Below are 25,596 nucleotides of genomic sequence, written 5' to 3'. Positions count from 1 at the left end.
CATTAGTTTAATTAATTCTCCCAACCACCTTTTCAGGTAGTTGCTATTGTCCCCATACTAGGTTTCTACTGATACTTAGGATAAAAAGGAAAACAAATTTAAAACATGTTAGTTTTTGTTCTTAACTACTAACATGAAGTCATAGATTTTTGTTTTCAACTGCACAAAGTGATGGGTTCTTACCTACTGTTGGAATTTTCTTGTTTGATACATGTGAGTTTTTTTTAAAGAGCTGTAAACAAAGCCAAGTAAATAAATAATAGCTGTTTCAAATGAAGTGTAATTTAAGTACATGCTAAAAATTGTCAAGAATTTTTCATGATTTTCCAAATACTTACAAGTTGGACCTTACAATTCAAGCTTTCAAAAACAACTTGAATTCAAGCAGAATAGTTACTTTGTTCAAGATTTGTTTGTAAAGGAACTCACGAAACTTATGAAGTTTTATATTTTTTCTCTATAAAATTTTTACACTTAACTATGTTATATTGTATACAATTTCACCAGTGAAAATACCTATAGTGACTTCATATAAAAACATCCTTTCCACCTTTACAGTTACCTGTTAAGAAGGTTCTCTACTTCCAGAACTTCCGCTATAGACTCTTCGTTATCTGAAAGCAGACGAGCTTCAAACTTTCTATCTTGGAAATCATACAGCATCACAATGATAAGACTGTTCAAATGATCTGGCTACCAAAGGGAAACACACATAAAGAAAAGCATACAAGCAATATCTAATAGCAATATTCTCCATTCCATTATTTTTCATAAGAGGGCAGGAATATGACTATTTTTACATAGTCTGGTTGAATTAGGAGATACAAAAGGACTTTAAACTAGAAAAAATGTAATAAAAAAGTAAACCTTTCAAAAAGGACAATTTTTGGTATATTCATCAAAATGAAAGGAGTAGAATCTATACTAGAAGCCTCAGAAGCAGGAGTTAAGGATGTGTTTTGAAGAAGTCTCAGCATTAAACAAATTATTTAAATCTGAAGGCTTTTTAGTACTTTCTAAATAACAATCATGAGACAGGTAATTATATAAAAGTTACACACTTACTATTGTGGTACTTGGGAAGATATAGCTGTCTATTAACATCGTTTCCAAAATATCTTGATCTGCAAGACAAGGAAAATGTCTGTTACTGAAAATACCAAAATTGAAAATGGAAATTCTGGAATCAAAATACACTTCAGACAATGCTATAAAATACTTTTACTTTCATATCTAAAATATACCTGATTATTGATAAAGATTCAAATTACAATGACATAATGAAATACTGTAATCTTCATGAATCCTGGACTCCTATGACCCAGGCTCCACATGGAATCACAGTCAAAGGAGCAACATCTGAATAGCTAAAGTAGTAATAAAGGAATTCCAACCTTTAATTTCTATCCCTTGGAAAACACTGAAGAGGATCTAATTTATAATGTCTTATCCTTTTTATGTTAGATATTGTTGGATTCAATTTGCTAATACTTTATTTAGGATTTTTGTTCTATGTTTATGTTCATGAAGGATATTGGTCTACAATTTTCTTTTCGTAATATCCTTGTCAATGTTGGTATCAGGGTGTAAGCTCTGGAAGAGTTTGTGTTAAATTGGTGTTGTTTCTTACTTAAATATTCAGTAGAACTCACTAGTGAAGACCTCGATAAGACAACATTTAATCTAAGACCCAAACGACAAAGAGTTAGCCATGTAAAGATCCAGGAGAGAGCGTTTCAGGCGGAGGGATAATTGCAAAGGTACTAAGTCAAAACACATGAACATACTTTAAAACCTTCACAGGGCACATGAGTGTTCCTTCTGTTATAACTACTTAACTATATATCACATAACAAGTGCTTTAATCAGTTAGAAAGATAGGCTAGCTTCAATTCATTCAACATTTATGGAACACCTCCTATATGCACAGTACACACTGAATTTCAGTTTTTATCTGGGGGATGGAAAAACTAGAAACAAGCGACAAACTTGGGAGCACAGACTCCAATTTTCACAGGAAGTCTTCCAGGTATCATTATCCATATTTTAGCCACCAATTGTGGCTGTATTGTTCAAGGCAATATCCCCATTTCACTTATAAGGAAAATGAAGTTTACAGTTTCACGCCCTTAGTACTCGCAAACCAGTTCCTATCTACTTCATAGTTTCTCAGCATGAGTCCCAATTTTTGTCACAGAAAATATAATCATCACAAGAATGCAGGACTTCTAAGACAGCAGACCTGCACAAGCTGTAGAACTTTGAGCGATGGAGTTGCTAGACTCCTAAAAATAAGAGCAGCAGAATGAAGGAAAAGAAGACAGAATGTGATTTTGCCAACACTGCATTTTTTCCCTAGGGCTCTTGTCAAAACTGACATAATCTCTGGGTTGTCTCTAATAGTGTGCAGAATGCACTGCCTTTATATATCTACAATTTACATAACATTCTTACACAGCAATATCAACAGTAATTATGTATACTTTAGATAGTGTTTTTTATGTGCTGGACATTGTTCTAAATACTTTCCATATATTAATTCATTTAATCATCAAAACAACCCTAAGAATTAGGTACCATCATTATTCTCATTTTATTGATTAGGAAACGAGGCACAGAATGGTTAAGTAATATATTCAAAGTCACAGAGCAAAAGGCAGATCAGGGATTCAAACCCAGGCAGTCTGGCACCCAAGTGCATGCTCTTCACCACATTATGCTGCCTTTCCTCTGCTTACTCTCATAACAAACCATATTGGCTAAATAAAACACACTGCTAATGACTGATTTGGGTTATCAGGATTTACCTGAAGACTGCAAACCTTACGTATCCTACTTCAGCACAATAGCTCCAATTATCCCTAGTCCCCCACTAATTAAAGCCTCTTCTCTTTAGTCTGGTGAAGGGAACTCTTAATCCTCATTCCTCATGTTCCCAATGCAGAGGGCCTTCCCTAGAGAAACACCCTTGGACTCTCTCCCTATCCCTTACTCATCACTCCACGTGAGAGGAAAACTGAGTTTATTTTATTAGTGAAATTGGAAGAACAAACAGGGGCATATCTCACTCGCTCCCCTTCCAGTCTTTGTCTGCCAGTGTTTCTGCAGGAGGTGGGCATATATTACAGACTGCTCTTTGCCATGTGCCTGCTGTGAGTTGGGTGTGTGTCTGGATTACATGGGAAGTTCTAATTCAGGAGTAAAGTATTTGTAAGCCTGCTTGACTGAAGATCTAAAGCCATGTCCCCAAACATCTTTATTCTCTCTCCATGGGTTCCAAATTCGTGTAAAAAGAGTGGTACTATTTACTGGACCCTTAAAACTCACACAGTTTGTCTGATCATCCTCTCCATTCTGGAAGAAAGATGGAAGATGTTCTTCTTTTGACTCTCCCCTAGGTTCTCCTTCTCTATTTTTTAGTATGTGTTCACAGAGTTTCCTTCAAACAATCCACTTTACGTAATTCACTTCTAGAACTTTCATTTCAAGAATGCTAAGGCTGAGGAGGATCAAGATGGTAGAGTAGGAAGATGTGGCGCTCACCTCTCCCAATAAACACATCAAAATTACTTCTACATGTGGAACAATTCTCACGGAAAAGTAACTGGAAACCAGCAGAACTACAAAACCAAGGCAGCAAGAAAGAGCTCCACGTAACTGGATAGAGACAGGAAAAAAAAAAAAAATGCATCAGGTTAGGAACTGAGCCCCCTGGGAGGGATCTCTGTAAGGGAGAGAAAGTCCACACAGGTGGACCCTTGCCCTACGGAGTAAGCAGGTCAAACCACAATCTGGGCATCCCAGTCTTGGGGTCCTGTGCAGAGAAGACAGGCCCCCTTGCCTGCTGAGAAACCCACTGGAACAGACAGAAGGGCTAGAGAAGCCTAGACTCTACTCGTGAGGAGTGACCACATGATGGCCCACTGACAACCAGGGCAAAGAGAACCTTGCACTGGCAACTGCTGCCTTGCCCCACTTCCCAATCCAAAGGGGCAAACACCCCAGCCTCATTCACTCCACACCACAGCCTGGCATGAAATCTGGGCAGAGACTCAGTGTAGCTGCACAGAGAAAGACCAGGGCACCTGGGTTATGATCCGGATGGAGCTGCAGAGGCCACTGTCCGCATACACGTAGGGCAGCACCACAGGAGCCTGCACCAGCTAAGCACTGAATCTTGGGCATACAGGCCCTGGGAGAGAATTTAATCTAGCTACAGCAGAGATAAACAAAAGGTCCTAGGGTGTGTGTGGTCTGGGTGGAATGGTGACAGCTACCGTCAGCAAGCTCAGGAGCAGCAGTGGTTAGTCTTCTAGAAAGAGTACCCCAGCCGGCCCACACCACACTGCAGCTTAGCCCTAGATATGGGGCAGACAGGTCCTGGGAGAAGTCTGACACAGAGGCAGCCCAGATCTCAGGCAACAGCACAGCCACCTCAGTTCTTGCAACCATGACACCCCAACCCTCAGCCCCAGCCTACTCCAAACCATAGCCTTGAACTAGACCTGAGGTAAACATAACAGAGAAAGGGACACAACCTTGGGCTGCTTCTAAGTGGAACTATGGATGCCTGCACAGACAGCATACAGGTCCTCTGTGACTGCATGGACCTCACTTGCTTCAGAAGCCACCTCCTTTGGGGCAGGACACGTACTCAGGGGCAATGGAGCCCAACTGAACCCAATCCTCAAGTCTTCTACTCCTGACAGGGCAGTGACAGCCAGGAGCAGACAGGAAGCCCTGCCCCACATCTAGTGCAAGCTCTGGACACCACAATACCAACCACACTCCCATCAAGGGAGTAACGGCCAGCACACCCTGAGGAAAGACGTGGCCGGAGTCCATACGAAAACCAGCCATTGCACCAAAAACATTGGACACACACAATCTATGCAGGGACACTCCCACATAAAAGCACCCCTTCAAGACCACAGCAGATAATTGTTCCTCCTAAATTCATAGAGACAAAGTTAAGTAAAAGAAAAAGGCACAGGAACTATTCCCAATTAAAAGAAAAAGAGAAATCCCCTGAAAGGACAAATAATAAGACAGAGCCCACCAGTCTACTAGGCCCTAAGTTCAAAAAGGAGATAATAAAAATACTAACTGAATTAAGAAAGACTATCAATAGAAATGCACATCATGGGACTTCCCTGGTGGCACAGTGGTTAAGAATCTGCCTGCCAATGCAGGAGATACGGGTTCAATCCCTGGGCTGGGAAGATTCCATGTGCCACAGAGCAACTAAGCCCATGTGCCACAACTACTGAGCCTGTGCCCTAGAGCTAGCAAGCCACAACTACCAAGCCCATGCACCACAACTAGTGAAGTCTGCATGCCCAGAGCCCATGCTCCACAAGAGAAGCCACTGCAATGAGAAGCCTGCACACTGCAACGAAGAGTAGCCACTGTTTGCCACAATGAGAGAAACCCTACATGCAGCAACAAAGACCCAATGCAGCCAAAAATAAATTTAAAAAATTAAAAAAAAAAAGAAATGCACATCACTGTAACAAGGAACTAGAAGCTATAAAGATGAGCCAATCAAAAACAGACAATTCAATTGCTGAGATTAAAAGCCAATCTAGAAGCAATGAATAGCAGACTACATGCCACAGAGGAACGAATAAGTGACCTGGAAGACAGAATAATGGAAATCACTAAATCAGAAGAGCAGACAAAAAGACAATCAAAAAAAAAAAAAAGACAGCAACATACAAGATCTATGAGATAATATAAAACATGTCAACTGACACATAATAGGTGTTCCAGAAGGAAAAGAGAAAGAGAATTGAAAGTATATTTGAAGAAATTATGGCTGAAAACTTTCCAAACCTAAAGAAAGAAACAGATATCAGGTACAGGAAGCACAGAAAGTCCCAAACAAGATGAATCCAAAGAGACCCACACCAAGAAATATCATAATTAAAATGACAAATTTATTTTACTTTATTTTATTTGGCTGCACCAAGTAAAATATTTGTAGGCTCTCAGTTCCCTAACCAGGGATCATACTTAGGCCACAGCAGTGAAAGCACCAAGTCCTAACCACTGGACACCAGGGAATTCCGTAAAATGACAGATTTAAAGATAGAGAAAAGATTCTAATGGCAGCAAGAGGACTTCCTTGCTGGTGCAGTGGCTGAGAATCCGACTGCCAATGCAGGGGACACAGGTTCGATCCCTGGTCCAGGAAGATCCTACATGCCATGAAGCAACTAAGCCTGTGTGCCAGAACTACTGAGCCTGCACTCTAGAGCCCGTGAACCAGAACTACTGAGCCTGCATGCTGCAACTACTGAAGCCCACGTACCTAGAGGCCATGCTCAGCAACAAGAGAAACCACCACAATGAGCCCCCACTCACTGCAACTAAAGAAAGCCCACATGCAGCAATTAAGACCCAACACAGCCAAAAAAAAAGAATCTGCCTGCCAGTGTAGGGGACATGGGTTTGATCCCTGGTCTGGGAAGATCCCACATGCTGTGGAGCTACTAAGCCTATGTTCCACAGCTACTGAGCCTGCTCTCTAAAACCTGAGTGCTGCAACTACTGAGCCCACACACCACAACTACTGAATCCTGCACACCTAGAGGCCATGCTCTGCAACAAGAGAAGCCACCACCCTGTGAAGTCCACACATCGCAACAAAGAGTAGCCCCTGCTAGCTGCAACTAGAGAAAGCCTGTGCAGAGCAGCAAAGACCCAATGCAGCCAAAAAATTAATTAATTAAAAAAAGGCAATGGGCTAAATGCTCCAACCAAAAGACACAGAGTGGCAGACTGGATGAAAAACAAGAAAACAAAAAACAAACAAAGACCCTGCAATATGCTGCCTACGTGAGACTCACTTCAGGGTGAAAGACACACAGAGATTGAAAGTGAGGGAATGAAAATAGATAGTTCATGCAAATGGAAACAAAACGAACTCAGGGGTAGCAATATTTACATCAGACAAAACAGACTTTAAAACAAAGCCCATAAAAAAGACAAAGAAGGGTATTATATAATGATAAAGGGATCAATACAAGAAGACAAATATGCTCATTAACATATAATCCTAAAACATAGCAGCACCTAGATACATAAAAGAAATCCTAACAGACATAAAGGAAGAAACTGACAATAATACAATAATAGTGGACTTTAACAACCCACTAACATCAATGGACAGATCATCCAGACAAAAAAAATCAATAAGGCAATAGAGGTTCTAAATGACACAACTGGTTGAACTTAATTGATATCTATAGAACACTATATCCAAAAAAACCAGAATACAGATTCTTTTTAAGGGCAAATGGAATGGTCTCTAGGACAGACAACATATTAGGTCATAAAATGAGCCTGGACAAATTTAAAAGGAAAGAAATTATTTCAAGCATCTTTTCCGACCACAGTGCTATGAAGCCAGAAATCAACCACAGAAAGAAAAACAGGAAAAGAATGAATACATGGAAACTAAACAACATGCTACTAAAAAACCAATGGATCAACAATGAAATCAAAGAAAAAAACTAAGAAATACCTCAATACAAACGAAAATGAAAAAACAACCTTACAAAATCTATTGGATGCAGCAAAAGCAGTTCTAAGAGAGAATTTCATAGTGATACACATCTTCCTCAAGAAACAAGAAAAATCTCAAATACACAACCTAAGCAACCACTTAAAAGAATTAGAAAAAGAAGAACAAACTAAACCCAAAGTCAGCAGAAGGAAGTAAATAATAAAGATCAGAGAGGAAATAAAATAGAGATTAAGAAAACAATAGAAAAGGTCAATAAAACTAAGAGCTGGTTTGTTTTGAAAAGATAAAATCAACAAACCTCTAGCCAGGCTTACCAGGAAGAAAAGAGAGAAGACCCAAATAAACAAAATAAGAAATGAAAGAGGAAAAATAACAGCTGATACAGAAATATAAAAAGAATTATAAGAGAATACTATGAACAGTTATATGCCAACAAATTTGACAATCTAGAAGAAATAGACAAGTTTCTAAAAACAAAAGACTTGAAAGAACTCAGTCAAGAAGAAACAGATAATTTGAACAGAATAATCACTAGATACAAAATAGAATCTGTAATTAAAAAAAAAAAACCTCCCTGCAAACGACCGGACAGCTTCACTGGGGAATTCTATCAAACATACAAAGAAGAAATAACACTGATCCTTCTCAAACTATTCCAAAAAACTGAAGAGAAAGGAACACTCCAAAATTCATTCTATGAAGCCACCATCACTCTGATACCAAAACCAGACAAAGACACTACAAAAAAAGGAAATTACAGGCCAATATATTTGATGAATACAGATGCAAAAATCTTCAAAAAATAATAGCAAACCAAATCCAACAATACATAAAAAGGATCATACATCATGATCAAGTTGGAGTCATTCCAGGGTTGTAAGGATGGTTTGACATATGCAAATCAATCAATGTGATACACCACATTAACAAAAGGGAAAACAAAATCACATGATCATCTCAAAAGATGCATGAAAGCATCTCATAAAATTTGATATCACTCCTGATAAAAACTCTCACAAGAGTGGGTATAGAGGGAACATATCTCAACATAATAAAAGCCATTTACAACAAACCCACAGCTAACATAATACTCAACAGTGAGAAGCTACTGAATGCCTTACCACTAAATTCCCACAAGGATGCCCATTCTCACCTGTTCTATTCAACATAGTACTGGAAGTCCTAGCCCCAACAATCAGATAAGAAAAAGAAATAAAAGTTATCCAAATTGGAAGGGAAGAGGTAAAACTGTCACTGTTTGGAGATAACATAATACTCTATATAGAGAACCCTAAAGTCTTCACACAAAAACTATTAGAATAAATGAACTCAACAAGGCAGCAGGATACAAGATTAATATACAAAAATCTGTTGCATTTCTTTACATTAACAATGAAAGAGAAAGTAAAAATATATATATACATATATAAATATACACATATATCGTTTATTGCATCAAAAAAGGAAAAACCCTAGGAATAAACTTAACCAAGGAGATGAAAGACCTATACACTGAAAATTATAGAACATTGATAAAGAAAATTGAAGATGATTCAAAAAAATGGGAAGATAGTTCATGCTCTTTGACTGGAAGAATTACTATTGCTAAGGTGGTCATTCTACCTAAAGCACTTTACAGATTTAATGTAATCCCTATGAAAATATCCATGATATTTTTCAAGAACTAGAATAAATAATCCTAAAATGTATATGGAACCACAAAAGGCCCACAGTTATCAAAGCAATCCTGAGGAAAAAGAACAAAGCTGGAGGTATAACCTTCCAGACTTCAGACTACATTACAAAGCTACAGTAATCAAAAACAGTGTTGTACTGGTACAAAAACAAACATATAGATCAATGGAACAGAATAGAGAGCCCAGAAATAAATCCAAATACCTATAGTCACCTAATCTATGATGAAGGAGGCAAGAACATACAACGGAGAAAAGACAGCCTCTTCAGCAAGTGGTGTTGGGAAAACTAGACAGCTACATGTATCAATGAAATCACAACACTCCCTCACACCAACCATAAAAATAAGCTCAAAATGCCTTAAAGACCTAAATGTAAGACATGATACCATAAAACTCCTAGAAGAGAACATAGACAAAACATTCTTGGACATCAATCATAGCAATATTTTCTTAGGTCAGTCTCCCAAGGCAAAAAGAAAAAAAGAAAGGAAAAAATAGATAAATGGGACCTAATTAAACTTAAAGGCTTCTGCACAATAAAGGAAACCATCCACAAAACAAAAAGACAACCTACAGAATGGGAGAAAATATTTGTAAGCAATGCGACCAACAAGGGCTTAATATTCAAAATATACAAACAGCTCATACAACTCAGTAGCATAAAAAAACAAACAACCCAATAAAAAAATGGGCAGAAGACCTAAATAAGACATTTCTCTAAAGAAGACACACAGATGGCTAACAGGCATATGAAAAGACACTAAACATCACTGATAATTACAGAAGTGCACATCAAAACCACTATGACGTATCACCTCACACGGGTCAGAATGACTGTCAAAAAGTCTACACATAATAAATGCTGGAGAAGGTATGGAGAAAAGGGAACCCTTGTACACTGTTGATGGGAATGCAAATTGTTGTAGCCACTATGGAAAAACATATGCAGCTTCCTTAAAAAAAACAAAAAATAGATCCATATCATCCAGCAATCCCACTCCTGGGTATACATCCAGAGAAGACGAAAACTCTAACTCAAAAACATACACACACTCCAATGTTCACAGCACAACTATTTATAACAGCAAGATATGGAAATAACCCAAGTGCCCAGCAACAGATGATTGGCTTAAGAAGATGTGGTATGTGTACACACACACACACACAGGAATATTATTCAGCCATAAGAAAAGAGGGAAATTTGCCATTTGCAGCAACATGGATGGACCTACAGAATATTATACTTAGTTAAGTCAGAGAAAGACAAACACTATGTGATATCACTTATGTGGAATCTAAAAATAATACAAATGAATCTATATATAAAACAGAAACAGAGTTACAGACATAGAAAAACTTACCGTTACTAAAGGGAAAAGGGGGGGAAAGAGGGACAAATTAGGAGTATGGGATTAACAGGTACAAACTAATACACATAAAATAGACAAGCAAAAAAGATTTACTGTATAGCACAGGAAACTATATTATCTTGTAATAACCTATAATGGAATATAATCTCAAAAAATAAATAACTGAATCACTTAGCTGTAACCTGAAACTAACAGAATATCGTAAATCAACTATACTTCAGTTTAAAAAAAAGAATGCCAAGGAGGCCCTCCTATAAATATAGATGCATGGGGTTTTTGTATATGTGGAAGGAGGGAAACTTGACAGTCTTCGTTGATGTTGTCATACATTGTTGCTAGGAGAATTAAGCACTGTCTATAAGGGTCCTTTGAGGAAGAAAGCTTGTACCAGGTCTCTCCTGAACTTTGTCCTGTGTACATTTTTCTGGTGCTGATCTTAATCTTTATCCTTTCATTGTAATAAACTATAACCACGAGTATAACAGCTTTGCTGAGTTCTGTGAGTCCTTCTAGTGAATCACTGAACCTGAGGGTGGTATTGGGGATCCCTGACTACCATTACTTATTCCCAAAGCCATAACCAGGCCATACATTAAGTATTTGTTAGGTTTTTCACTGACAGGTTACATGATTACGAAATGACCAGGTTAATGCCACAGTCAGTTCCTTGGACTGAGAGGTCACCAATTACTATACACACCTAGAGAAGTTGGAGAAAGAATTAAGCCAGGAATAAGATCAACAATTTCAGGAACATCTCTTTCCTCAATTTCTTTTTCTTAATGGGTTGTTCATTAATTTATTTTTTAAGAAATCATTTTGCCAGTTTTCATTGTTTTCATATTCAGTAGTCCTTGAAATATCCAGCAATTCTCTGAAAGAATAAATTAGCTGCTAGTACTCTACTTCTCTGACGTAAGTCAAACTTAATAGGAAGTTCATTACCTTCATTACCCTCTTTAGCAGAAAACTGATCTTGCGGTTATTTAGCAGAGTGGGATTAGCAGTGGTCATTTCAAAAAACATTATTCTGAGCCCTTTAAATCTTTAAAAGATTAATCAGAAAAACACACTCTCTGCTTCGAAAGACCTTATACACAAAGGACATCAACAGAAGGGCAAATGATAAAACTGGGAAACATGAAACACAACCAAAAAATTACACTTAACATTTGTATAATTAAGAGATTTTTCCTTTTTTTTCTTCTCTTTATACTTCCTTAAAAAGATATGGTAACATGGATGGACCTAGAGACTGTCATACAGAGTGAAGTGAGTCAGAAAGAGAAAAACAAATATCGTATATTAACACATATACGCGGAATATAGAAAAATGGTACAAACCAACCTGTTTGCAAGGCAGAAATAGACACAGATGTAGAGAACAAACATACGGACACCAAGTGGGGAAAGCGGGGAGGGTTGGGGGGAAATTAACTGGGAGATTGGGATTGCCATATATACATTACTAATAAGAAAAAAAATACCAAATTGTACACTCTAAATATATGCAGTTTATTGTAATGTCAACTCTATCTCAATAAAAGTTCTTAAAAAAAAAAGAAAAGATATGGTAATATGATTCAATTATCTGTTCACAAATTCCCAAATAAGAGACCATTACCCAAGTTCTCTTTAGTTTGTACATTAACCTTTTCAGCTTTACTGTTCCTATAAAACCTTAGAGAAGAAATCCCGAGTTTTCTTTCCTGAACCATGATTCCCTGAACCTATACTGTATATGCCAGATGTGAGTTTACAAAATATTACATGTTAAAGTATTGATAGAACACTGATAATACAAAAGACAAAAGTGAAATGCGTTAAGAGCCTCCAATATTTTAAAACAAAATATCAGGCTCTTAATTATCTTGGAAACCCACCGCATTTAGGAATTCTAGTTTTATTCCATTTGAACATTCAGAAATTATTCAGATGATAATTTAAAGCAAGATATTATCATCATTAAGGGGCTTCCTAGGTGGCGTAGTGGTTAAGAATCCACCTGTGAATGCAGGGGACACGGGTTCGATCCCTGCTCCAGGAAGATCGCACATGCCGTGGAGTAACTAAGCCCATGTGCCACAACTATTGAGCCTGCGCTCTAGAGCCTGTGAGCCACAACTATTGAGCCCATGTGCTGTAACTACTGAAGCCTACGCGCCTAGAGCCCGTGCTCTGCAACAAGAGAAGCCACCGCAATGAGGAGCCTGCACACCACAACGAAGGGTAGCCGCCACTCACCACAACTAAAGAAAGCCTGCGCATAGCAAAAAAAGACCCAACACAGCCAATAAAATAAAAAAAGATATTATTATCATTAAGAAGAAAATAATAGTTGTACCAAGTAAACAACCAAAGCCATCTCATCTTAGAATTTGAACTTATAAAAATGAACATTTCAAGGAAAAGTAGGTTTATAAAGCCCTATGACAATAATTTATCTAAGTGGGATTTTATGGGTTATTAAAAAATGTCAGTCACAAGACCCTTTCATAAAACAGAAATAAAGACTGAGAGAAAGAAAAAGATACACACCACTATAGCATAACCATCTAGTCAATACATTAATATTACAAAGAATAATTTCTGGCTTTTATTATTGATTTCTAAAGGTAAGATTCAATATTCTATCAGGAAAAAAATTTTTCTATAATAGAGTTTTGGCATTAACATTAAATATCAACTAATCAACACAGATGCCTAGTCTGCATTTTACTGTTGCAAGGAGAAAATGTTCAAATGTTCATTTGACCCATGATCTAAAGTACAACACTCTGGTTGGTCTCTAAATCTACATTTTAAAAAGGAAGAAGAGGTAAGGGGAGAAATAGAATCTGAAAGATTAAACTGGAGGAGGGAAAAATAGGTAATATAGATTTTAAAAGATAAAAAAAAGATCACAAGCAGAAAATAAAGAAATGAAACCCAGAGAGAAGTTGCCTCTTAACATCATACAAATTTTTCTCTGTGACGACAAATTCCTGGCTTCAGAGTTGAGCCATGTCATGTCTGCAGGCAACTAAAAACATACATTCGCATCTGAGTAATTAATGGGACATTTTAATTCAACTAACAATTGTTAACTGGCTCTGTGCAAGGATGTGCAAGGTCCAGTAAGTACTAACCCTAAAGAAATACATGCAAATGAGTGATGCCTTTTCTAGGTGTCTCTTCAGGAACCTCATCATTTCAGCCATGCTGCTAACACTCCAAACATTTCTAGAACTTCTTTTGGAATACTCAGTCAGTATACAAACCAATATAAACTGTATAATAAACCAATATAAACAGTACAGTTTATACTGCATTATAGTTTATAGCTAGTACAAAAACTTGTCTCCAGGCCCTTTGACTGCTGTCACAGTAAAAATATTCGATTCTGTACTGGAGTCAACTCCACACTCAGAAGTTGATAATTACCCACCATTGAGGGAATCTGAAATATCACACCTCAAATCCTGGAGGCAAATTCGAAAGGGGACTTCTACAAAAATTTGAAAGAATAAACTTACAAGCTTTCAAAATTAAAGCAAATGGCAGTGAACAGTATCATCTTAACTTGATTTAATTTTGACCCATCTAAGGACAAGGTACGGTTCTAGGCATTGGGAAGTCTGCGGTGAAAAACATCTCCGGCCTGAAAAACCTTGTTTTGCGGGAAACTCTCCTAATGCCTTGACATTTGCAACTGACCAAACATGTTCATAAGCGTAACAACAAAACCTGGTGTGTATATGAAGCGGCGGGAAGGGGGGCTGCACGCCACAAATTCTCTCTCATTTCCTTTAGTGCTGACCGTCAAAACTGGTACTACTCACACTTCAGGGTACTGAAAGCCAGCTCATAGGACAAACGCTGAAAAGATTCATCCTCAGAATCGGTCGAGGACGGCAGGGGTTCATTCCCATACTTTATTAAGACTTTCGCTGGTGACTTTTCGAATCGAATGCCCTGAAAAATATTCGCTGCCATAATGTAAACGGAGTCCGGATAGCCAGTTTTTTCGGGTAAACCGCTTGAGTTTTTTCCGCTGTATTCTGTGTCACCTGACAGTACTAGGGAAGAGAGTTGGGAGATCTCCTCGGTAGCTTTTTCTTTCGAAAACTCCAGTTCACTTTCGGAGTTAAGCATGTTTGCCCCTGGACTGCAGCAACTCAAGCTTGAAGTACAGTTCAGATGTTCCAGGAGATGGTTTTCCTTATACCTTGAGCATCGTCTCTGTGAAAAGAAGAGATGATCTCGGTAAATCACTATTTCTGCAGGACCACACTTGGCGGCTCACCTCGTGTGGCCCTAAAGACCAAGAAGTGGCATTTTCTGGCCGACCCGAGCATCCCATACTTCGAGCTGGGCAAGTTCCAACGAAACCTCCACACACTCACAAAGGGAGAGGGGTGGAGACGGTTGCGAATCGCCTCCAAATCCACAAAAAACTTTTGACCGAGGCCCGTTTGTGGGCAGAGCTCCCCCCAAAGCCGCATCTGCGGCCCCTCGGGCGCTCCCTTCCCTGGCTCCTGCGAGTCCTCCCTTACCCCAGAGGGCGGATGTTCCCCGGGGCTTTGGGGACAGAGACCCGGCAGCCGCAGCACTTCGGGCACCGGGGGCTGGTGTCCGAAGCAGCGCCCTCGGGGGCCCCGGGACTGCGGCGCTGCGGCGGCGGCGCCGGCGGCCCGTGCAAACAGTTTGGTTCAAATGAGCCTCTCCCACCCGCCGGGGTCGGGACAGGGGGGTAGCGACCCCGGCTCTCGCTTCGCTCCGGTTCCGGCAGGGAGGACGCGTCGCGCCTCAGTGCTTCGCTCGCCCGCGCGCCGCCGCCCTTCACGGACGCGACGGCGGAGCGCCGTGGAGCGCGGGACCGGTGAGCCCGTCGGCGCAGGCCTCGGAAAGGTAGGCCTCCCCCGCCTCTCATAGTCTGCCCGCCCGGGACCCGGGTCTCCTTGGCAACCAAGGTGGGGGCGGGAACGCCGCCCGAGGGCAGTTCCCGCGGGATTTGGCCAGAGCCTCCGTTTTCTCAGTGAGTTGCTCTTCCTCCCTCATCCCGGGACACCTGTGCCGGCCCCGCCTGGAGTCGAAGGACCCTGCGCAGTTGGGACGCGCCGTCCTGAGGGTCTTCAACTTCCCCAGAATCACAAGTGGCCCCTCTTCCCCAGCACGTCCCCTGCGGTCCCCTGGAAAGCAAGAATTTTGTATCGCTGACTACATCCAGTTTAGCGGATTTAGCGGGGGCGCAGGAAATGTTAAAACATATGAGTGGAGAACTACTGAAGAAAAGGAAAAAAAGGGACTAGTCGACTTTATTTCCACACTTTTTAGAACAATAGATATCACATTAGAGGGACCCTTCCAGAGGCAAGTTGTGTAAAGACCTTTGCCAACTTAAGACCGCATCCCTCCTTTCCAGGAGTTGACTGCAAAGAAAGAGGTTGCTGAAATGGGCCTGCAAACAATTAAATTCACCCCACCCTTCAAATTATAGAATGGAACTGGGAATACGTATAAACCTCCCCAAAGGGTTTTAATATTGGGCACTTTAATTTTTGAGAGCCCTGGAGCGAAGTCTGCATCCTAACGCATCAAAGAAAAATCAGCTGTGCTCATTTTTAAAGGTAGTAGAAAAATTCTCTCAATTTCTAGAATAAAAACAAAATGAATGAGATTTAAGTTTTCTATTCAGTTTATGTGCATTTTAAACACGTCATTGATAGCCTCTTAACCTGTTTTCTCCAAAGTGCATGTTCTAAAACTGGAAGGGATAAGGTTGCTTTCTTTTCCTCTAATGTATACCATTTGTAACGCTACTTTGAAACTTCTCCAGCAGGTTTCAATAAATCTGGTAATCTAATGATTTTAATGCCGGTCAGAATATCTAGAGCTTTTTTGTACGCACTAGAATTTTTCTTACAGTAAAATTCAATGTGAATTCAAATGTGAATACATAAAGGTCATGCAATGAAATGTAGCATATATGTACTTCACATTTCTTGCTTGGTTTAGAAAACTCTTTGGTAAAATAGAAATGGGCATTGGATTGTGGAACTTCACAAATTATGTTTCAGGTTTTAAGTTAAGAAAGTAGAAATCATTTTAAAAATCAATAAAAGAGGTGCTAATATCTATTTAAAAGAAAAAACATCTGCTAGAAACTTGGTCTCCATTTTCTCCATAAGGCAAAATCAAAGCCTGCTTGTTGAGTGAAGTTCTTCATTCTGGACTGAGATCAAAGTCATGTGAAAATCTTGCAAGTGCAAGCCCCCAGATCAGCAAGAAGCATGCTAAATATACTTGAGTTAAAAAACCAGATTGGCTACTGGTTAGGAATCTCAGATTTTTTTCATCTACTTTGTAGAAGTGGTCCAGCCTGGAAAAGAAACAATTTACATAACTACGATTAGTTATGGTCATTCGGGGGTTCTAAATTGTGTTCACTAGTCCTTCTTTTGTGTGTTAAACAGGAAGGGATAGACTTTGGTATTTGATAAACTGGTATCTGTGTAACCATAGGCAAGTCCTTAACATCCCTTGGCCTCAGTGTGGAGTTAGTAATGCCTGCCTTCGAGGATGTTTGTGAGGATTTAGTGGAATGATGTGTGTTGAGAAGATTATCTGGAAACTATCAATAGTAGCTCAATAGTCCCTCCTTTCCCCCTCTAGAAGTTTTATTTATGAAGCAGCTTTTTTAATCTTTAGATTCTAGAAGGTATGAGATTACAGAGAAAGCTAATCTGCTGAACTAGCATCTGAAAGGCTTTTACTGGAATAGTAAAAGTCCATATACTTGGCATATTTATAAACTCTTAAGAGATATGTTTGAGGTAGACTGGTGTAGTCAGTGGTTTTCAACTTTCAAGCACCTGAAACCCTTGTTAAAAATGCAAATTCCTGGAACCCATCCCCAGAGATTCTGAGTAGATCTAGAGTGGAACCCCGGAGTTTGCAATTATAGCAGGTAATCCAGGTGAGTTTGATGTAGTCAGCCTGAAGACCACACAGTTGGAAAAATTCTGGTATAATGAAAAGGCTACTGGTTCTAACTCCACCTGTGTCTCTGAAAAATCCTTTAGATTTTGTTCCCTCTCCTACAAAACAGATTAATTATCCCAGGTTATTTTGCATGTGAGTTGTGAGACTAATCTTTTCACTCTCCAGCATGCCTCTCGTATAGTATCTTCTTGTCTACCAGGACAAAACCCAACTTTTCAGCAAGGTAGACAGAGTCTTCCGTTATCTGGCCTTTGTCTGCCTTTAAAAAAAAAATTATTGATCTATTTGGCAGCACTGGGTCCTAGTTGCAGCACTCGGGACCTTTGTTGTGGCATGTGGGATCTTTAGTTGCAGCATGCGGGATCTAGTTCCCTGACCAGGCATTGAACCCCCTGCATTAGAAGCTCAGACTCTTAACCACTGAGCCACCAGGGAATTCCCCATCTGCCTTAAAAGCAGCATCGCTTAGCATCCTAAAGTCACTCCTTAAACGTCCATATCTTTACACATGCTGTTCCCTGAGTCTTGAAAGCCCTTCCCTTTTGTCCACCTGGTGAACTCCTATTCAATCTTTGAAACTCAGTGCAAGCATCACCTTTTGTGAAAGCCTTACCAACACTGGTATTAGGATATAAATTTAACCTCTACAACAGAGACTCAAAATAACCACTGGCTTCAGTAAAATAGAATTTTATTTCTCACATAAGGTCTTGGCATAGTAGCTCTCCTCCACAAAGTTTTCAGGGCCCAGGCTCCTATTTTAGAGTGCATCTGAAGGGTTTGCCCTTGTCAGCTTTGTCCAAGATGGCTTACCACAATGTCCATTTCCAGCCAGTGGTTAGAGGAATAAAGAGGAAAGGAAGGGTGTGCCTATTACTTTCAAGGACACGACCTGAAAGGTGCACACATAACTTTTGCTTACATACCGTTGGCCGGTCACATGACATTCCCAGCAGCAAAGAGCATTGGTGTCCAGCTAGAAATCAAGGGAACTATTGCTAAAGAAGGGGAGAATGGATACTAGGGAACTATTAGTAGCAATCTGCTACAAACCTCTACCCCCAATCCCATCACCAACCAGTTCACACACTCGCATTATTCTCAATGTCGTGTTGACTGCTCTGTGTTCCCATAACATTTTGTGCATGTATATATGCATTCATTCATTCGTTTAACAGGTATGTATTAAATTCTTACCACGTACCTCATACTTTGCTCAGCCCTGAAGGTAAAAAAACATGAATGTATAGAATGATCAGGGAACTTACCCGCAAGAAGTTGATGGATATACTTGTATTTTGACACCCTTCAATTTTTATTATAAATATTTATGTACATCTCTGTATTCCCGCTCCTTCTGCCATCCTTCTATTCACACAACTAGAATACACACACTCTAAAATAGTTTTATTATATCTTTTAAATTTTGTTATAAGATGTTTTTATTCCCAGATGCTTTTTATTTCCAGAAAGAGCAAAATATCACTCTTTCATACACACGTACATGCACAGAGGGTTATATATATATGAAGGTGTCTTAGGGGTCATGACATGTTTTATTAGGCATCACACAGTACACAGTACAATGTGCAGAAAATATGAGGTAAAAGCTAGCTATAAACTTTAAAATACTATTGTCTTTCAAAATATAATTTGAGGAGCTCTTTGTGTGTGTGTGTGTGTGTGTGTGTGTGTGTATTTTGTTTGTTTGTTTTTTGTTTTTTAATGACAGATCAATGTAAGTGACAACTCCCTGTATTGAAAACAAGATTTAATGAGAGTTTCTATTTCCAAAGTAAAGCTTAGGCCAGCAGTTGTGGGTCGGTGAGTTCATGGTTACTATTTACTCTAATCGTGTATAATCCTGCCTCCTTACCTTTTACTCTTGGTTTATTGGCTCATTGTGGACTTAAAGTATTGGAGGGGAGGGCTAGAAGGAAGCATATCAAATCTCAGTGAGTGCTGTACAAAAGTAACCATAGAGATAGGTATGTGGATTCAACTGTTGTGAAAGCGAATAGGAAAAAATATAGTCTTTGTTTAAGTCGCACTCTGTAATATGATTGGAACATTAAATCAGAGATGTAGAAAATTAAAAGTTAGTTACCTAGAGCTTTCTGCACAAGGAACTTAAAGAAGTGATTTTCTTTCCCTAGGGGGTAGATTATTTGAAATACTTGTAAATTAACATTCCTTGCGTTTGACTCAGTGTAGCTTCTGTATGTTAGCCAAGTAGATATTCAAAAAACATTTGCTCACTTGCTTCAATTTGATCTAGGCATAAAAAACTGTGCTCAGTTCCACTGAAGCTTGTTATAGAAATATAAAAAGCATATGAAACAAAGAATTTTAACTTGTGTTCTTAAACATCATGACAGTTTATCATTATGGTTCCTTAGAAATGGTACCGTCAATTTTCTTTACTTAATTCTTTTCCTTATTCTTTTCTATTTGACAAAGCTTTCTAGTGTTCCATCATGGACCTGAGCTTGGGCAGGCATCAGGGACACTTTTTGTCTAAGGATCCCCAGGGCCTCATGGATAAGGTACATTTGGGGACTGATGGATACTGAAATAGCACATTCCAGAGTAGGGAGAAGGGACTGATACCCAAGAAGGCAGGAAACTCACCCTGAGGCAGACAGACATCATCCTCTGATGCTGGGTGAGAGTTGGTATGAAGGAATACTTTGCATATCATAGAGGGTAGCATACTCAAAGAGTTTTCTTGCCCAGTCCTTGTGGAAACTTGTCCCAAACAACTTGAAAATGAAATGCAAAGATCCCTTTGGGAAAATCAAAATATGATTGTGGGTTCTTTACCACAGGACCATCAAAGATTAACCAAAAGAGCGATAACCACTTGCAGAGGGGAAGAAAAACTTCCTTAATTTGGAAGCAGCATAAGATTGGGATGGAGCAAAGAGTCTGGAAGGGCGGGCAAGTGGAAAGGAACAAAAGCCCAGGGCATAGCAGTTCAGAGAAAGTGCCATTAGGAATAACTCTGAGATTTAGAAGCCAAAAATGACAACAGTAACTAAGGAAGAGTTTGAGTTACCTAAACGGCAAGGGGAAAAGAGGATTCTGGAGACTTATCATCCCAGCCCTTGACTGTTCTTTGTGACCCCAGAGAAACAAGGGTTACAACAGACCACCATTGTAGTAGATAGCAGCAATATGGTAGTTTCCCAGAATTTGTTATTCAAACACCACATTCATGTGTTATTTTTCCATATCCATTTCCTGCCATTTATATTACTCAGTTTTTTATTTTAACTCAGAATCATGGTTTTACTTAAATAGAAGACTTGTAAATGGAAAATCATTTGCCATAAATGAAAATAATCACAGTAAAAGCAAAATAACACTATTGAATTCTAGCTAGAAATGGTTATACCAATGATCCAGGCTTGAGGTTGACTGTTCTTGGTTAAAAAGGGAGATGGGCAATGTTAGAGAGGCGTTAAACACCAATACAAAAATGGCAGTTTTCTCCTTGACAGAGGGAGTAAAAGAGGGTTGGATAAAGCAGCTTTCTCATTGTGTGTTTAATTGTTATTCAACACTGTTTTGTCATACCACTTCAAATCATTTCTCGTACCTTAAATGGTTCTGGCCCCACACTTGGAGAAACACCATATTAAGAGATTTGAGTTCAAGGATTAATTAGAGGAACAGTGCTTCCTCTGAAACAAGAGGAAGAAAATACAAGAAATTCAGAACTGACAAAAAAAAATTAGACAGATATCATGTCACAGATGAATTCCATCCACTCACATGACACAGTGATAGTGGGAACTTTGAAACTAGGGTCAGAAGACCTGCTTTTTTTTTTTTTTTAGAAGACCTAGTTTTTAATCCTAATGTTGTCATGAATTAGTTACATAACCCCAGGAAAGTCTCTCCAACTCTTTCTATTTGTTTCTTGATGTGTTCAAGTCTGTGATTTATTTACTAAGAAAAAAGTGAGTGAGAAAGGATTTGATGAGACTGAGAAAGGTTAGCAGTTTATAGGAGAAAGATATTTAAATATCTATTTTAATATTCACCTAACAATATCTAAAATATCCATTTAAAAGTTTACTTTAGGAAAAAGAAGGCAGAAATGAAGGAATAAAAGAACAAAGACATACAACATATAGAAAACAAATAGAAAAATGGTCAATATAAATCCTACCTAATTTGTAATTACATTAAATGTAAACGGGTTAAATATACCAATTAAAAAGCAGAAGTTAGTAGAATGAATTTTAAAATCCAACTGTAAGTTGGCTGCAAGAGACATGTTTAGATTCAAAGACACAAATGGATTGAAAGTCAAATGATGGAAAATTATAGCCTTCCAAAACAGAACCAAAAGAGAGCTTAACTGGCTATACTATTATCAAACAAAACAGACTTTAAGACAACAGTTGTTTCTGTAATATTTTTTCCTTAGAAAATGCACTTGAACATATCAAGACATTCTGACATTGACAAAAGCTTAGTAAAATTGTGGCAAGTCAAAAAATGCCATTGAATCAACGATTTCATTGGCTGCACTGGGTGTGTATTTTTGGTTAAAACACAACTCATGTTAAGGGGTAAAAGCTATTATGCATAAAATAAGCTACAAGAATATATTGTATAACATGGGGAATATAGGCAACATCTTTTAAAACTTTTTTAATGGTTTGTTTATTTATTTATTTATTTATTTTTGACTGTGTTGGGTCTTTGTTCCTGTGCACAGGCTTTCTTTAGTTGCCTCAAGCGGGGGCTACTGTTTGTTGCAGTGTGTGGGCTTCTTATTGGGGGGCTTCTCTGTTTGTGGAGCACAGGCTCTAGGCATGTGGGCTTCCATAGTTGCAGCACGTGGGCTCAGTAGTTGTGGCGCATGGGCTTAGTTGCTCCACAGCATGTGGGATCTTCCCAGATCAGGGGTCAAGCCCATGTCCCCTGCATTGGCAGGCAGATTCTTAGCCACTGCACCATCAGGGAAGTCCCTAGCCAACATTTTATAATAATTATAAATGGAGTATAACCTTTAAAAATTGTGAATCACTATATTGTACACTTGTAACTTATATACTATTATACATCAACATTTCAATTTTTTTAAAAAGGTATAAATAAATTAAAAACAGAGTTTATGCCTCAATGCTAGAATATCTTAGCAAATCAGATTGCATGAAAGAGGTAAAGATATGGTTTTTTTGGAATGCTTTGCCCTAAAGCTCAGGATACAAAATTTAATAAGTATGAAATTCCTTTGTGAAATGTCAGAGTCACTTTACACTGAAATTATACATGTTGTCTTAGCATTTAAATGCTTGAGCAAATATAAAAGAAAAGAATGTTAAAAGTTAAGTTATTTCTTTTTCATTTTAATTCTAAAGTTAAGGATTATGAAGAATCATATGAAATGGTTGGAAGGGATATTTTTTATTTTCATATAAGTAAATAAAAATTGCCATCCCCCCAGAAAAACTAACCCATCCACAACAGACCAATCAAACAAACACTCAAAACAACAAATACCCTGAAACGTTAATGACTCCTCACTAGGTTTGTATACACTGTACTATCTTATTCTAAACTAGATTTGGGGAGCCATCTGCTGGTAAATTGATGAGTTGTCTATGCTTTTTTTACTGGATGTTTAGCTAGGATTGCCAGGTAATTTACAGAATGCTCAGTTAAATTTGAATTTCAGATAAACAACAAATAATTTTTTTAGCATCAGTATGTCAGTATAGTACCTGTTCCATATGCCAATGCTGCTTTGTTTTAAATTTATAATTATACTCTTTCAAGTGACTCAGAAAAGATTTTCTTGAAATCCATATAGTATGATTATTTAGGAAAATATTCATTGCTATATTCACATGCGCCAGCATGAAGTGTTTGTCTTCCTCTTTTGTATTTATCTGGCTCCTTGTCATTTTTTACTTGAGTTTTGCCTAGTCTGTATATTTCTTTCCTGCTGCTACAGTCTCATATTTAAGGAATCTAGGTCAATTACAACCGAAGAGTGAAAAACCAAAAGAGAAATCATCTTAGTCTCTGTAGTACCTTAGTTGCAGATTCCATTTATCTTTAAAAAAGTAAAAAGGGTATACATGTATATTTTATTTTTGCCCTTTAAAAATTTAATTTGTGTTTTGAACTGGTAATTTATTCACACGGTTTTAAATTTTTTTAAAAATACAAGAGAATATTCAGAGAAAAATCTCTCACTCCTCTCTTTGACACAGAGACAACCAATATGCTTTTTGTGATCTTCAGTCATCTTAAGGAAGGACATTATTTTAAATTGAAAGGAGGCAATAGGGTTGTCTCTCCATGGGGAAAAAGTACTGTAGATGAGAATAAAAGACATTTCTTTCCTCATAAACTGTAGTTTTTAATTGAATGGCTCAATTTTATTTTGCCTATGGGGCAAATAACAAGAAAATATTCTCAAATCTTGGTGGCATACAAATGATTGCCTGTAGTTACAAAATCCAAAATATTAAAAACCTGTGTTATAAAATATCACAAGATGGAGATGTTGCTCCATGAAAGTGGCAGTTAAAGAGGGTAAGGGAAAAAAATCTTTTGTCTATTTTTGGACATTTTTTTCTATCTTGCTCTGTATCTTCAGTCATTTGGGATAGTGAGAAGCATTCTAAGAGCCTGTATTCAAATTCCAGATTTGTCTCTTTCTGCCTGTAATTCTGAATTAATTTAACCTCTGGGAGCCTTAAGATCATCTGTAAATTCAGGCTTATGCTCTTGTTATGAAGATTACATTATATACTATATTTGAAATGGCGATACCCTCCAGCCAAATCTAAGAACACCCCTGCAGTGGAACGAGTTGGGTTTATCACTCATTACAGTGAAGGAGAATGCACACCATGGGCAGAGGGAGCCATCTCAGTAGGAGGGTGTTAGAAAGGACCTATTATAGGATTTGGGCTGTGGTTGGGTGATGTGTAGGAGGGTTCAAGGAAGCAGGGTTCACTCTGGATTGAGTGCTGTCAGAATGCAGGGACAATTAATGATGGGATAACTCAATAGTTATTTATAGGAAGAGTAGAGTGAGGTTAAATTCCAAAGGCAAGGGCTTCCCTGGTGGCACAGTGGTTAAGAATCCACCTGCTAAAGCAGGGGACATGGGTTCGACCCCTGGTTCAGGAAGATCCCACTTGCCATGGAGCAACTAAGCCTGTGTGCCACAACTACTGAGCCCACATGCTGCAACTACTGAAGCCCGTGTGCCTAGAGCCCAGACTCTGCAACAAGAGAAGCCCCCACTGTCCGCAACGCAGCCAATAAATAAAATAAATACGTTAAAAAAAATTCTAAAGGCAAGGAAGGAGTACTGAGTCCTATTAGCTGGAAAATGGAACTATTTGGTATTTTGTGGGTTTGTACAGTGACTTTGTTTTTGTCCATGCTTAGACAAAACTATGAAGTGGCCTTTTTTTATCTCACTTTCTCGTGGTCCCAGAGTGACCTTGACTGATTTTGGTGTTTCGTGAGATTGTTTATGTCAAAGGAGAATAACTTGACCTAGCAATGCGCTCCAGGCCCGCTTCTGAGCGCACACAAGCCTAGCTAATAAGTTTAAGGTCAATCACTGGATGTCTAGGGTTGCTTTTTTTGCTTTCTTAGAAAGCATCTGGCACTTAGCTGATGCTCAATAAAACTTGGTTAGATCTGGATTGTATTAGAATTATTTGATGATATAGTGTTCTTCCCTGTCACTGGATAATGAGCTTCTACAGGACAGAGGTCATGTTTCATTCAGCCTTCTTCTCTCTCTCACATGAAACAGATGCTAATACTGCTGACACAATAAATGTCTTCACAGCCTTGCTCTTGGCGCCTCTGCTCTTCTCTCGCTCCCTTCTGTGTCCTCCCTCCCTTTTCATTCTCTTAATCAACTGTAGTAAATAAGTACACATAAGGTTGATAAAGCAGTGATTTCTGTAGCACAATCTTAGAATGATATTGTTTTAAAGAAGTTAGCAAAATAGAAGCTTTT

At 38.6% G+C, this 25,596-nt stretch overlaps 1 protein-coding gene across 1 annotated transcript in view; it reads right to left on the bottom strand.

Annotated features, from left to right (window-relative positions):
- Window positions 1-15,237, bottom strand: part of NSUN7 (NOP2/Sun RNA methyltransferase family member 7) — a 54,779-nt gene extending 39,542 nt beyond the window's left edge. The window contains exons 1-4 of the mRNA XM_057728310.1: window positions 15,134-15,237; window positions 14,420-14,819; window positions 1,066-1,124; window positions 563-693 (exon numbers count right to left, since the gene is read on the bottom strand). Coding sequence (XP_057584293.1) covers window positions 563-693; window positions 1,066-1,124; window positions 14,420-14,732 — 503 coding nt within the window. The 5' untranslated portion in view covers window positions 14,733-14,819; window positions 15,134-15,237. The remainder of the gene's footprint in view (window positions 1-562; window positions 694-1,065; window positions 1,125-14,419; window positions 14,820-15,133) is intronic.
- Window positions 15,238-25,596: the final 10,359 nt, after the last annotated feature.

Source organism: Hippopotamus amphibius, chromosome 3 (assembly GCF_030028045.1).
Source record: "Hippopotamus amphibius kiboko isolate mHipAmp2 chromosome 3, mHipAmp2.hap2, whole genome shotgun sequence".
In the NCBI taxonomy this organism is placed as follows: Eukaryota; Metazoa; Chordata; class Mammalia; order Artiodactyla; family Hippopotamidae; genus Hippopotamus; species Hippopotamus amphibius.
The sequence above is the reverse complement of the archived record's forward strand: the minus strand, read 5'-3'. Positions and strand labels throughout refer to the sequence as shown.